A 12770-nucleotide genomic window follows, 5' to 3' on the forward strand; every position below is an offset into this window, starting at 1 on the left:
TATGGCCCCCCTCATCCCACGGGGCCAGCCCCCCACCTTCCTGACCTTCCCGGTCTCCCCTGGGATTCTGGGCCTACTTGGGGGAAATGGAAGCAGTCACCCACAGGTCAGGCTTAACTCAGGAGACTTGGGAGGCAGAACTGGGGATGGGGAATCCAGAATGTCCAACACTCTCTGGGACCTTGGGTTCTGTGGGCCTTGGTTTCCTCCTCTGGGATGAGGGTGGAATCTGGTGAATCCAAGGTAGCTATGGTGGTGTTTTGGTGAAGAAGGGTTGGAAGAGGCCCACTGAACCCCACCTCCTTGGCCCATATCCAGATTTCCCTGGAAGGATGGCCAGCCCTGGTGTTATTTGTCCCATATGTTCCAGAGCAGGGGAGGACTGGGTGGGGTGAGGGGAAGTGATGACAGGAGCCCTTTGCCCAGGAGAGGTGGGCAAGAACACCACATCATCCATGCCCCGCAATGTAGGGCCGCCTGTGCACCAGAAGGCACTGATTGCATCTGCATCCAGCCCAGCACCAGCCTGGTCACCTTCGCTGTGGGGGACAGAGCTGGCAGAGAACCAGGGTGGGGTCCTCTGGTGCTGTACTCCCTGGCCCCTTTAGCTCTTTCCATAGTGTCAGTCTGTTCATAATGGCTGACTAGAACTTGGAAAACTCCTAAGACCCGAGATTGCTTACCAGCGTCTGCCATGGGCACTGACTGGAAAATAAGTAGCATGAGACTCTGCCTGCCTCCTGTGACCCAAATCAATGCGTGTCAATCCTGGCCACTCTTAAAAGTCTAAAATATTTAAGCTTGAGCTGCACCTTAAATAATTACAGTTTGATTGGGGTTCCCCACCCTTTTTGTGGTTCTTTTTGCTTTTAAAAGAGCCAAAGCTGAATTAAATGCAGCTAGGGTTGGAAACCACAGAATAGGATGATTCCCATCTTTCCCAATTCATAGCTTCCTTGATTTGTTTACTGTCTCAACATTTATTAAGAGAGTGTGGCTTCAAGGTTAGCAAGTGGGGTGGAAGAAGCCAGAAGGAAACATACTTTGGGCGTGGCAAAGTATTTACCAAGCACACACTGTGTACCAAGTGCTATTCCAGTTGCTGGGAATACAGCAGTGAGCAAAAGACCCAGCTTCTGCCCTCTAGGAGCTTTTACTCTTTAAGTTCAGAAATCTGGAATTGTCACAAATTCCTTTTATTTTCGCCACCCTCCGGATCCGATCTGCCTTTGAGAATTGACCATTTGCTGTCTCTTGTACTAGAACTCCAGGTGCTTGACAAAGGGCCTGGCACATAGTCTGTGGATAATTAGCACATTTACTGAATACCTGCTCTATGCCAGGCCTCCTGGTCCGAATGCTAGGGTTTTGACTGTGATCAAGAGAGACCCCAGTTGCTGCCTTAATGGAGCTTGCAGTCTGTGACTGTGTATTTGTGTGTTTTCTTTCTATAGAGCAGGGGTGACATTACTCAATCTGCCAGGACAATTAACCAATTCATGTCTTCTGCAAACAAAACACCAGCTGTACAGATTCCCCAACCCCCTACATCCCCTTCTAGGGTCAAAGAGCATAGGCAGGAACCCCTAAAGATGGGTTTAGATCCTGCTTCCTTCACTTAACCAGCACATCAGTCAAAGGACTTAACTCTGAGCCTCAGTTTTGTTCTCTACAAATTGGCATAATAAGCCTCTTTGTGGGGTGATTGTGACCCCACAATAAATTCGTAAGAGACGTCCTGGCACATGGCAAGCATTCAATAAATGCTGAATGGGAGGGGGGGCGGTGCATAACAATAGGCTCCTGCGGGGTGTTGATGAGAACTCTGAGAATCTGGTTCAACACGATTGGAGATTACGACTGGAGATTGCTCGAGAAAGGAGGTAGCTGTTGTTTGCTAGGACTGACAGCTGAATCGTTTTCCTTGGAGGAATTAGAATGCATTTCACTATACTAAAGGTAATATGGTTAAAATCATGAACTATGGGCGCTATCTTGTTTGAGTTAGAATAGTGGTTCCACTTATTAAAAGTTTCGTGGTCTTGGGCAAGTTACTTAGCTTCTCTGTGCCGTAGTTCCTTCATCTGTAGCATGGATGTTATCGAAGTATGTCTGCCTCACCTTGTCGGGGAATTCTGAATAAACGGATAAATGAAAAGCATTTAGAAGAGTACAGTAACTGGCAATACGGGCTATATTGTTATGTTTCTTGTTATTCTACCTTCCACACAGCCTACAGCAAGGCGCCCAGGCCGCCACCTCCCATTTTTGGCCGTAAGCTTTGGGCAGCAAGAAGTCGGTTCCTTCGCCCTGGAAAGAAAGGAGGAGGAGCGCGCTGGCGCGGTGGGGAAAGGTCTTGCAGGGCAAAGTCCTGCCGGAGGCCCAAATCTCTGGCCGCCATTTTTGTAAAGGGTAGAGGTGACGGCTTCTCTACGTCATCAATATGCGCATCGGGCGGGCACCGGCCGGTCCGGGTAACTTTGGGATGGGCGGGTAAGGTAGAACCCGCCGCAGTGAGAACTGTGGAGAGAGTGAGTGGCTGAGGAACGTAATGGGAGAGGCGGCTGTGGCCGCGGGGCCTTGCCCTCTGCGCGAGGACAGCTTCACGCGCTTCTCGTCGCAGAGCAATGTGTACGGGCTGGCGGGCGGCGCGGGCGGGCGCGGGGAGCTACTGGCCGCCACCCTTAAAGGCAAGGTGCTCGGCTTCCGCTACCAAGACCTCCGACAGAAAATCCGACCCGTGGCCAAGGAGCTACAGTTCAACTACATCCCCGGTGCGTGACGCCATGGGGCTGGGAGGATCCGGAACGTGGTGTTGAGAAGGCTTCAGAGGCTCTGTCTAAGCCGAAACTGTGATGGGATCAGCATGATTGAAGGGCATCAAGGGTCGATAATCAGAATGCATTGGGGTCAAGAGTCAGGGATAATAGCGACCCGGAAGTAGTTGTGCTTCCGGGTGACTCGGACTCAGTGATTAAGGGACCCTCAGCCCCGGGGGAGTTAGAGGTGATGGTGATGAAGATGGGAACTCAGACTCAGGGGTCATGATAACTGCGGTGGTCAGAGGTTACTGAGATCGACCTAGAGGTCAGGGGTCATGGTAATGGGGATACTCCGGGGGTCACGAGTCAACCTGAAGCCCACACTTTGAACTCTCCCTTCCCAGTGGACGCTGAGATCGTCTCCATTGACACCTTCAACAAGTCGCCCCCAAAGCGGGGCCTGGTGGTGGGGATCACCTTCATCAAGGTACCCAGAGCCCCCCTCTGCCCACCCATACCCCCTCCACACACGGTGGAACCCCCTGCTGCCCCTGTCCACCCTGAGGCCACTTTCTGTCCCCAGGATTCCGGAGACAAGGGCAGCCCCTTCCTCAACATTTACTGCGATTATGAGCCTGGCTCTGAGTACAACCTTGATTCCATTGCCCGTGAGTCCTGCCTGGAGGGAGGGAGAGAGGGAGGAAGGGAGGGGGTCTGCCAGCCTCCCCCCACCTTACCTATCCTCCTGTGCCCTCCGCCTCCCCCTGCAGAGAGCTGCCTGAACCTGGAGCTCCAGTTCACGCCTTTCCAGCTGTGCCATGCAGAGTAAGTGTCTCCTGCCCCACCTCACCCCCCAGGCCTGGAGACAGTCCTGGGTTTCCTGACCCCTTCGTTACAATGGCAGTCGGTTGTCCCACCTAGAGTGGAAGAGTTGGATTAGCTCAGGAATTGAAAACTAAAAGGGCATTAGGGCCAGAGGTAACCTGAGAAGGGAAGTGTGCAGGGGGGTCAAGCTGAATTTTTGTTTTCTAAAGCATTGTGTTTGCAAGGTGGCCATGGCCAGATTTGGCCAGTGGGCCACCACTTTATCATCCCTCAACTGATTCACATGGACAACAATATTCTAGACATCTAGAGTTCTGGGAGTCCAGCATTCTAAATTCTGAGATGCCACAATCCAGAAATGCTTAGTTTTCTAGAGTTGTAAATGCTGAGATTCTGTGAGTATAAAAGTCAGCAGTTTGATGCATCTGAGATTCTATAATGATAAGGTCTTAATAGTCTTATATTTCAAGGAGATAGCCTACAGACTATCTAGAATACAAGAGTTCTAAAAATCCAGTATGTGTGGATTCTGTTCTAGAGCTCCAGATTCTATTTGAATTTAAAGACCTCAGAACACCAACATCTCACATAGCGGTCGGCAAACCTTTTCAGTAAATGGCCGGATAGTAGATCTCAGCTTTGAGGGCCAGTCTCTGTCACAACTACTCATTTTTGCCATTGAAGCGAGAAGGTAGCCAGTGACACTCTGTAAATGAGTGGGTGCAGCTGTGTTCCAGTAAAACTTTATTTATAAAAACCAGATTGTGAGTTGGACTTGACCTACCTATCATAAAGGGTTCTAGAAACCAAGGGTTCTAAAGTACTTATGTTCTAGATTCTAGGATTTGGATGTTCCACCATTTGGTGAGGCTGAGCATCCAGGATGGCAATTTCCGGAAGTTCTAAAATCTCAAAACAGACAGAAAAAAAAGAACTTCCAGAACTCTAGGGCTCTAGATGAAAGAACTAGCATTCCAGGGTGCCACGATTCCATTCTGGAGCTCCAGGTTCCATTCCTGAATCCACATCCAGAATGAAGATTCTAGGAGGTGAGGGCTGTAGGAATGGAAGGTTCTAGCAGGCTAAAGTTCTGGGATTTTAAGATTGGCGAGTTCTACAGTTCCACAATTCTGAGAACCTGTGATGGCTTATTTCTAGAATTCTCCATTTCAAGGAGGTAATGAAGAGCCACAACTCTGAGATTCTAGTCTTGGATCCAGTTCTGGGTTCCAGAATATTAAGGTTCTTATAGGCAACAGTTCTAAAAGACAAAGATTTCTCTGTTTTCAGGGTCCAGGTCGGGGATCAACTGGAAACTGTGTTTCTCCTGAGTGGGAATAACCCAGCCATTCATCTGTATAAGGAGGTGAGGCTGGGGGTGGGGAAGGGGGGCCATGGGTTGGCGCTGGGGTGTGTGTGAGACGGGGGGCCACTGATCCCAAGTTGGGAGTGTGTGTCTCGCTTCTCCAGAACGAGGGGCTGCATCAGTTTGAGGAACAACCAGTGGAAAACCTCTTCCCAGAGCTCACAAACCTGACCAGTAGGTAGGAGAACCCCTGAGAAAGGCCAGCGGGGACCAGGGCAGGCAGTCTTGGAGAAATCAGGGGGTGGGAATGACCTCAGGGAAAGCAGGGAGTGGAGATAATCTCAGAGAAATGGGGCAGTGGGGATGACCTCAGAGAAATCAGGCCCTGAGCACAACTTCAGAGAAAGTGGCCAGGGCTGATGACCTCAGAGAAGTTGGGTGGTGGTGGGGTGACCTCAGAGAAATCAGACAGCAGAGTCCTGGGTCTCCGGGGCCCCTCCAGCCCCTCCCTCTGTCTGCCCACCAGCGTCCTCTGGCTTGATATCCGTAACCTCCCCGGCACCTCCCGGCGGCTGTCAGCTCTCGGCTGTCAGAGCGGGTATGTGCGCGTTGCCCATGTGGACCAGCGGAGTCGAGGTGAGGGGGACGAGGGCGGGGTGGGGGGCTGGGCTCCAGGCCTGGGGCGGGGGTCTGAGTCTGGCTCCCCCATATAGAGGTTTTGCAGACATGGACAGTCCTACAGGATGGCCCCATTTCCCGAGTGACGGTGTTCAGCCTCTCAGCCCCCGAGGGTGAGCTCTGGGCATGGGCGGGGAAGGGGAGAGGTCTCTGCAGGCTTGGCTCAAGTTTGTACCCCTCTTTAGAACTTGCCAGTGTCCTGTCTCTCCCTCCTGTGCCCTCTGTCTGCCATCTAGCCTTCAGCCCTTGAGCTACAACGTGCCTCTGCCCTTCCCTCTACTCTGTCGAATTTAACTTCCACCTGCTTATCTACCAAGTGGTCTCACCCAGATCTTTTCTTTTAACCTCCACCTTTGTTTTCCCCGCTTTGGTCTAACCTTGGACCTCTACACTGCCATTGAACGCCCCCCCTTTCCTCTGTGGTCTAACCTTCACTCCTCACGCTGTGACTTACTTTTATCCCCCCCTCTCTGGTGTGTAGACCCTGCCCCTTTGTTTCGGCCTGACCTCAGACGTTTCAGAGCGGCCCCCCTAACACCTGTCCCGCCTTCTGGTATCTGGCTGCAATCGTTTTTTTCGTGACCTCTGACCTCCGCTCTTTCTCCAGAGGTCTAACCTGTGTTCTGCTCACAGAGCCTGGAACCTGCGCCTCCCCCATTCATGTCCTTCCGCAGAGACCGAGGAGAGGCCGGAGCAGGCAGAGTACAGCGTGCTCGTGACCAGCATGTTGGAGCCAGCGGTGGTGTACCGGTGAGGCGGCGCAGGACGTGGGGTGTGGGCCAGCCCCGCGCCTTTGCCCTGTGGACTAAGTCTAATGCTCGCAGGGAAGATGGGGAGGCCCCAGGGTGGGAACCCAGCAGTCCGCCCTCCCCGGGAGTGGACGGGCAACAAGGGGCACTGGCACCCAGAGCCGGCTCTGCAAGGAAAGCCCAGATTTGTAGCTTTTGCCATCGCCACAGTGTAAATACCCCCCACCGTGGCGGATTTCCAGCCACCAGCACGCCGACCAGCACATGTAGTTCCTGAAACTTCCTCAGTCGGCTCTCCTGAGCCAGGACGTGTGGGCTGGGCATGCTGCCACCGGTGGACAGTGGCGGTGGCCAGGTCGGGTTGCACCCTCCAGGCCCTATGGGGTGCAGTTTCCAGATTGGGGCCAAGGGATTGTCTAGATGCCCAGAAGGGGCAGTGCGGGTTTCCGTTTGGGGCTGAGACTGTCCAGCCTCCAGGGAGCAAGGTGGGGTCCTGGTGTGGGGTGGGGGTCGCAGGGGGTTGAACCCCTCTAACAATCCACTTGAGTGATCAGGATGACCCCTCGAGGGGGGACGGTGGAGGTGTCCACCGTGTATGAGGGCGTCCAGGCCTGTGCCCCTGGGAGAGGGAGCAAGTGGGCGCCCCCATGGGGGTGGGCCTCAGTCTCCCTGCCGTGTTGGGGACCCTCAGGGACCTGCTGCACTGGGGCCTCGAGGACCAGCTCCTCCTGCCGGGCAGTGACCAGTTCGACAGCGTCCTCTGCGGCCTGGTCACCGACATGGATTTGGATGGGCGGCCGGAAGTCCTCGTGGCCACCTACGGGCAGGTGGGTCCTGAGGAAAGGGTACCCCCCCCACCGCCCATCTCCACCTGGCTCCCAACCCCCCCATGTGACCCCTGCCCCTCGTCTCCTGTAGGAGCTGCTCTGTTACAAGTACTGTGGCCCCGAGGCCGGGCTCCCCAAGGCCAAGCCGGAATTCCAGCTGCTGTGGCAGCGGAGCTTCTCCAGCCCCCTGCTGGCCATGGCCCACGTGGACCTGACTGGGGACGGGCTGCGGGAGCTCGCCGTGCTCTCCCTGAAGGGCGTCCACATCCTGCAGGTAACCCTGGGCCTGGGGGGCAAGGGGGGGGTCCCCTTAAGGCAGAGCCTGACATAGGGATTTAGGGCACCTACAAGGAAGCAAGGGAAGCAGGACAGGGAGGGGATCACCAGGCAGCGATGGGGGCTCAGGGGGGAGTTAAACCTCAGCCTGATCCCAGGAGGGGCCCTGGAGCATCGCTGGTACCTCCATTTTCCCAGCTTTGGGCAGGGGTCCATACCCCCAACCAGTCAGTCATTGGCAGCAGACCCACCCCTGAGGGAGGGGACAACTTTCCTGGCATCTCTGGAGAGACATTTCTCTCGGGAGAAGGGGGCAGCTGTCAGCTGAGGGTTTCTCACTGCCAGCCACTTCACTTCTTTCCCTTCCCCTGCAGTATAACCTCCAGCCAACTTGCAGCCTTCTGCTGTAGTCTAACCTTGGGCCCTTCCACTTTGCCCTAACCTCTAGCTGTTCTGTTGTGGTCACATCTTCACTGGTGGACTCATCTCCAGCCTTCTGCCACACTAGGACCTCTTGCCCTCCCCACCCCCCAGCCTTACTGCCATTACTCCTGTTATGATCTCATATTCAGCCATTCCAGTGTGGTCCAACCTGGAACCTTCCCCTGCACTTTAACCTCCAAGTCTTCTGCTGGAGTCTGACCTCTCATCCCCACGCCCCAGGCTGCCGTGTGTCCTTATTTCCTAACCCTTTCCTCCAGTGTGACTCCAGGAGCCTATTTGCTGTGGTCTAACTTCTTTCTATTGGGATCTGAAATAGAAAGATTGGTTCCTCTGCAGTGTCTGCTTGGGGCTTTTCTTACAGTCTAATCTTAATCAATAGAAGAGTCTGAGTTAGAGATCAGGAGAAAAGATATATATTGGACCCCAGTAGAAAGGCCTGAGTTTGAGCCACAGTGGATAGGGCAAAGGTTAGACCCAAGTAAAATGGGATGAGGTTAGACCCAGTAAAGAGGACTGAGATTAAGCTCCAGTGGAAAGGATAAGGTTCGATCCAGTGGAGAAGTCTGAGGTTAAACCTTAATGGAAAGAACAAAGGTTAGATTCCAGTGCAGCTCACCAAGGTTAGGTCAGAGTGGAAGAGACGGGGCAGAATGTGGGAGAAACGACTTCCCTTTGTATTGTGACCTAACCCTCGCCCCTCATTATCATCCATTTCAAGTCATGTCACTGTGGTATCCTTTCTGTGCCTTCTATTAGGTTCTAAGGTCAGACCCTGCAACCGGGGTCTGGCTTTTGTCCCTCGGATGGAGACATGGTGCTCTCTTTTCCACTTTGCTTTGTTCCTTCTCTGTTCTTTTGGCCTCGCCCTTGCTTTGTCCTCCCACTGTCGTCTCACCTCGCCCTCTCTCCAGTGCTCAGACCCCACTCTGGCTCTCGCATTTTGATCCATCCCTGTCCCTTCCCCTGACCCTTAACCTCAGACCTTCCCTTGGGTCTAAGCTTTGTCTCTTCCACTTCAGACCACCCCCCGGAGAAGACCCCTTTCCCGCAGATGATTTCTTACCCACGCACTGTGGCCTGCCCGCTCACCTCCCCCTGTGGCTGAGCTCCCAGCCTCTGTGGGTCTCCGACTTGAGACCGCCCCACTGTGGGCTAGCCTGCACCCCTCCAACTCTGGTCTCAGCCGTGCCCTCCTTCTCCTCTTGTTCCCCCACAGCACAGCCTGATGCAGGCCTCAGAGCTGGCCCTGACCCGGCTTCGGCGTCAAGTGGAGCAGAGGAGACGGCGGCAACAAGGGCAGGGGGACAGGGTGGGTCCAGGATCTGCTGAGACCCCAGCCTCACGAGCGCCCACCCACCCGCTCTCCCTAGGCCAGGAACAGTTCACTGGGTGCTCACCTCTGGCCCTTGATGGGGTGTCAGCATCCTAAAGGCAGGAACACCCCACCCCCACCCCACGCAGAGCTGGTACTCTCCTGCTCTGGCCCTTCCCCAAATGTGCCGTGTGATCCTCGCTCACCAGCTGCCTCTCCCTGTGCCTCATTTTCCCCATTTGAAAACAGGGATGATCTCACCCTCCCCTCTCCGCTCATGCTGAAAACTGGTCAGCTGGTGATTATTTATATGCCCACAAAGCCCTCACAGCTGTCTTCGTTCTTTTGTTTGTCAGGCGTCGGCTGAGCTCCTGCGTGCTGGGCTCTGTCTAGGGTGCTGGGCTTGTCCAGGAGCAATGAGGGAGGGGAATTGGGGGAGAGGGAACCCAAGGTTAGACCCAGAAACAAGACTGAGTGTCGACCCCCGTGTAGACCTCGGAGGAAAGAAATGAGGCTGAACGTAGAGGAAGGCCGAAGTTAATCCACTATGGAAAAGAAAGTAGAGTGTAAGGGAGAAAATTGAGACTAGACCCCAACAGAGTCAGCCTAAGGTTAGACGCCAGTAGAAGGAGGGCAAGGAAGTGGGTTCTCAGGGGAAGGGACACGGGTGGAAAGGGCCTCTTTGGAAAAGCTGTGGTCAAATTGCAGCAGCATCAGAGGCTGGATGCCTATGATTAATGCTATGGTTGGACCCCAGCAGAAATTACTGTGATTATACCTTGCCCAACGGACCAAGGTTAGACCCCAGGGGACAGAGCCAAGGTGAGCCCCTTGCAGAAAGTAATTGAGTTTAGATCCCAGTGGGGGTTACTAAGGTTAGAACCAGGCAGATGGGACCCAAGAGAAACCGTGCTGAAAGGAAGTTTAGACCTCATCCGAAAAGCCCAGGAGACTGGAGACCAGGGAATCGGAGACAAGGCTGATTTCCCCAGCTCGTGGCTCTAGGAGTTGTTCCTGCTCCTGTGGCCCATTCCATGGCACTGGGAGAAGGAAACAGAAGCTCTCATGTCAGGGACCTTTGGAGGGTAGGAATGGCGGGGAGTCTTGCCCTCCTCCTGCTACAGGCCAGGAATAGAGTCCAGATCAGGAGGTTGCAGAGATTCCTGAGCGGGATGCAGGTTGGGGTGGGAGGTGGGCCTGCCTGCCCTGGGGCAGCGGTCCTGTGGGACTCCAGCTTCCATGGTCATTCTGGCCGTCCTAACGCCTTCTGACCCGCAAGTCCAGCAGCAAGCCTGACCATCCGTTTTGACAATGAAAACTGCCTCTCGGCGGTGAGTTTTAGGGAGTAGGAACCCGCCAATCCTCGGACTCTATCTTCATCTTTTCCTCCCTCCTTTCTCCCAGAACCCAGCCCCGGGCGTGGGAAGGGGCAGGGAGCTGGGTCCTCTCCCTCCACTCCTGGCACTGGGCCCTGCGGCTGCCCAGCCAGGATTGGCAGTGGGCACAGTCCGTTGGCATGGGCAGGGTCTCCCCCCTCTCGCTGTGACGGAGTACTTGGGACTGTGCCCCCGAGGGGAGAGGCGCTCATCACCTCCCGTCTTGGATGGAAGTGGGTCGCTGGTGGGATTTTGGGGTGAGTTCAGTGATGCTATGTTTGGGTCTGTTGTGTATGTGCTCCCTGGAGGGGAGACGGCATGCACATGTATGCGTCTGTGCGTGTGTGTGTGTGTGTGTGTGTACACACGTGCCCACTCTGGGCTTCAGGAGTTTTGGCTTCACCCCGCCTGGATCATTGCACCGAGCTTTCCGACTCCTAGCCATCTTCAGCCTGAGGCAGCATGTAGCTGAGGGCCCCGAAGCCGCGCTGCTTGGGTTCAAATCTTGATTCTGTGACCTTGGGTGTGTCATTTCCCGGCTATGTGTCTCAGTTTCTCCATCTGTAAAATGGGGCCAATGATAGGAGCTACTGCCCAGGGTTGCACCGAGGCTTTGTGGTGTCAGTGCATGGAGCGCAGAGAAACTCGTAACCCTCCCCGCCACGTGGCCGGGGCCCTGTGCTTGGCAGCCCTCGTTAATGATTATTAATGGGTGCCTTCGTGGTCGCTTCTGATTTCATTCGTGAGGGCTCTGTCCGCAGGCACAGAGTGTGAATTTGGATCGGGTTCTGGCGCAACATTCTTCCCCCTCCTTCCAGTTCTGTGAGCCTGTAACTATTTGTGGCTGTTTTTTCGTGTTTTGGCCCATGTATGGATCTGAGACTCTGGGGTGGGGGGAGGCGGGGAGGGGAGGAGCGGGGATGCCTTTGGCTCGCCCCTCCCCCCCACGTACACGTTGGCTCCGCGTCGCTGTCCCCGGCCCCTGGTGCTGAACGCGGAGGGTGGGGGGAGGCTTGGGCGGGCGCCTCTCTCTGCTCCTCCCCCGCCTCTCTCCAGGCCCCGCCCCTAGCCGCCCCCGCGCCCTCCTTCCTCCCTCCGCCCCTTCCTCCTCCCCTCGCTCTCCGGCTCCTCCTCCTGCCTCCCAGTTCTCTCCCTCCCTCCCTCCCCAACTCCCCCTCCCCCCGTGGCCCTCCCCCTCCTCCTGCCTCCATCCCCTCTCCCTCCCCTCCTCCCCGGCTCTCCCTCTCAGTCTCCAGCTTCTCTCTCTGTTTCTCTCTCTCTTTCGGGCGGAGTCGCCCACCGCTGCCAGCCCAGCGCAGGGGGGACCTGTTCCAGGCTGTAGCCACAGGTAAGAGAAACTCCCCCCGCCCATTTAGGGTAGAGGAGATGTGGGGTTTGAGAATGTTACCCCGGACGGGAGTGGGGGAGTGGGGTTTGCGAAGCCGGGAGCCGCTTTCCCCTGAGCTCATTATTAGGGGGCGGGGGGGGGGGGGGGATTGCATATCCTGGGCGCGGACACCAAGCTGTCTAGTGGGTGGGGGCACGAGTCCCACCTCCTAATACCCTCAGCCCCTCCTGAGTCCCAAGGGAAAGGGGCTGGGGACGGTGCCCCCAGGCACTGAGGGGGCGAGAGCACCCTGCCCCCACCCCGGCGGGGCGGCCCCTCTCGCAGTCTCTGCCTCCGCCCCCGCCTTCCTGTGTCTGGTCTCTGTCTGTCTGTCCACAGCTCTCAGGGGTCTCTGCTTTGCAGAGCTGGCTTTGCCTTTCTGAGTCCCTCTCCCTGTCTCCCTGTCTCTCACTCTTGTCTCTGTCTCTCCATGTCTCTGGTGCCCTGTCTCCCTCTTTCACCATTTCTGTGTGCTTCTCTCTTGGCCTCTGTGTGTCTCTCGGCCCCTCTCTGTGTCTCTGCTTTACTCGTCTCCGCGTGTCTCTTCCTGTCTCTTCCCCTCCTGCCTCTCCGGGTCTCCAGCTCTGTCCCTGGGTATCCGGGTCTGTCTCTCTCCCCTCATTGCTCGCTCTCCCTGGGAGCCTGTTAACTCTCCTCCTACACACCTTTGTCTCCGCCCCTGGCAGGGGAGACTTGGAGGAAGAAAATCCTCCCCCACCCAGAGTGGGCTCCCCGCGGAAGGCGTGGAGTCCCCCAGACTCCCTTCCCTTCTTCAGCTCCGCACTCTCCCATTCTCTGGCTGGCATCAGCCTCAACCCTCTCTTGAAG

General features: G+C 55.7%; 1 protein-coding gene across 3 annotated transcripts; it reads left to right on the top strand.

The window, feature by feature from the left end:
- Positions 1–76: 76 nt before the first annotated feature.
- KPTN (kaptin, actin binding protein) lies at positions 77–9507 on the top strand. 3 transcript variants are annotated; one of them, XM_077131321.1, is made up of 13 exons: positions 77–1959; positions 2233–2774; positions 3167–3249; positions 3346–3430; positions 3533–3587; positions 4878–4953; positions 5058–5131; positions 5396–5529; positions 5607–5684; positions 6246–6321; positions 7012–7147; positions 7239–7421; positions 9084–9507. In XM_077131321.1, exons 2-13 carry the CDS (start codon positions 2552–2554, stop codon positions 9294–9296), a joined length of 1416 nt encoding a protein of 471 aa, XP_076987436.1. In that variant the 5' UTR covers positions 77–1959; positions 2233–2551; the 3' UTR covers positions 9297–9507. The 3 variants fall into 3 exon arrangements, with proteins under 3 accessions (XP_076987436.1, XP_076987435.1, XP_076987437.1); XM_077131320.1 differs by having other exon boundaries at positions 77–2774; XM_077131322.1 differs by having other exon boundaries at positions 77–2774; positions 5420–5529.
- Positions 9508–12770: the final 3263 nt, after the last annotated feature.

This window comes from Tamandua tetradactyla, chromosome 16 (assembly GCF_023851605.1).
Source record: "Tamandua tetradactyla isolate mTamTet1 chromosome 16, mTamTet1.pri, whole genome shotgun sequence".
NCBI classification, from domain to species: domain Eukaryota; kingdom Metazoa; phylum Chordata; class Mammalia; order Pilosa; family Myrmecophagidae; genus Tamandua; species Tamandua tetradactyla.

Bases quoted from the DNA above. Each gene is read 5' to 3' on its own strand.
- KPTN (XM_077131320.1), top strand. From the start codon at position 2,552: ATGGGAGAGGCGGCTGTGGCCGCGGGGCCTTGCCCTCTGCGCGAGGAC. The intron at 5,530-5,606 runs GTGAGGGGGACG...TCCCCCATATAG, and splicing joins TGTGGACCAGCGGAGTCGAG to AGGTTTTGCAGACATGGACA. The intron at 7,422-9,083 runs GTAACCCTGGGC...GTTCCCCCACAG, and splicing joins AGGGCGTCCACATCCTGCAG to CACAGCCTGATGCAGGCCTC.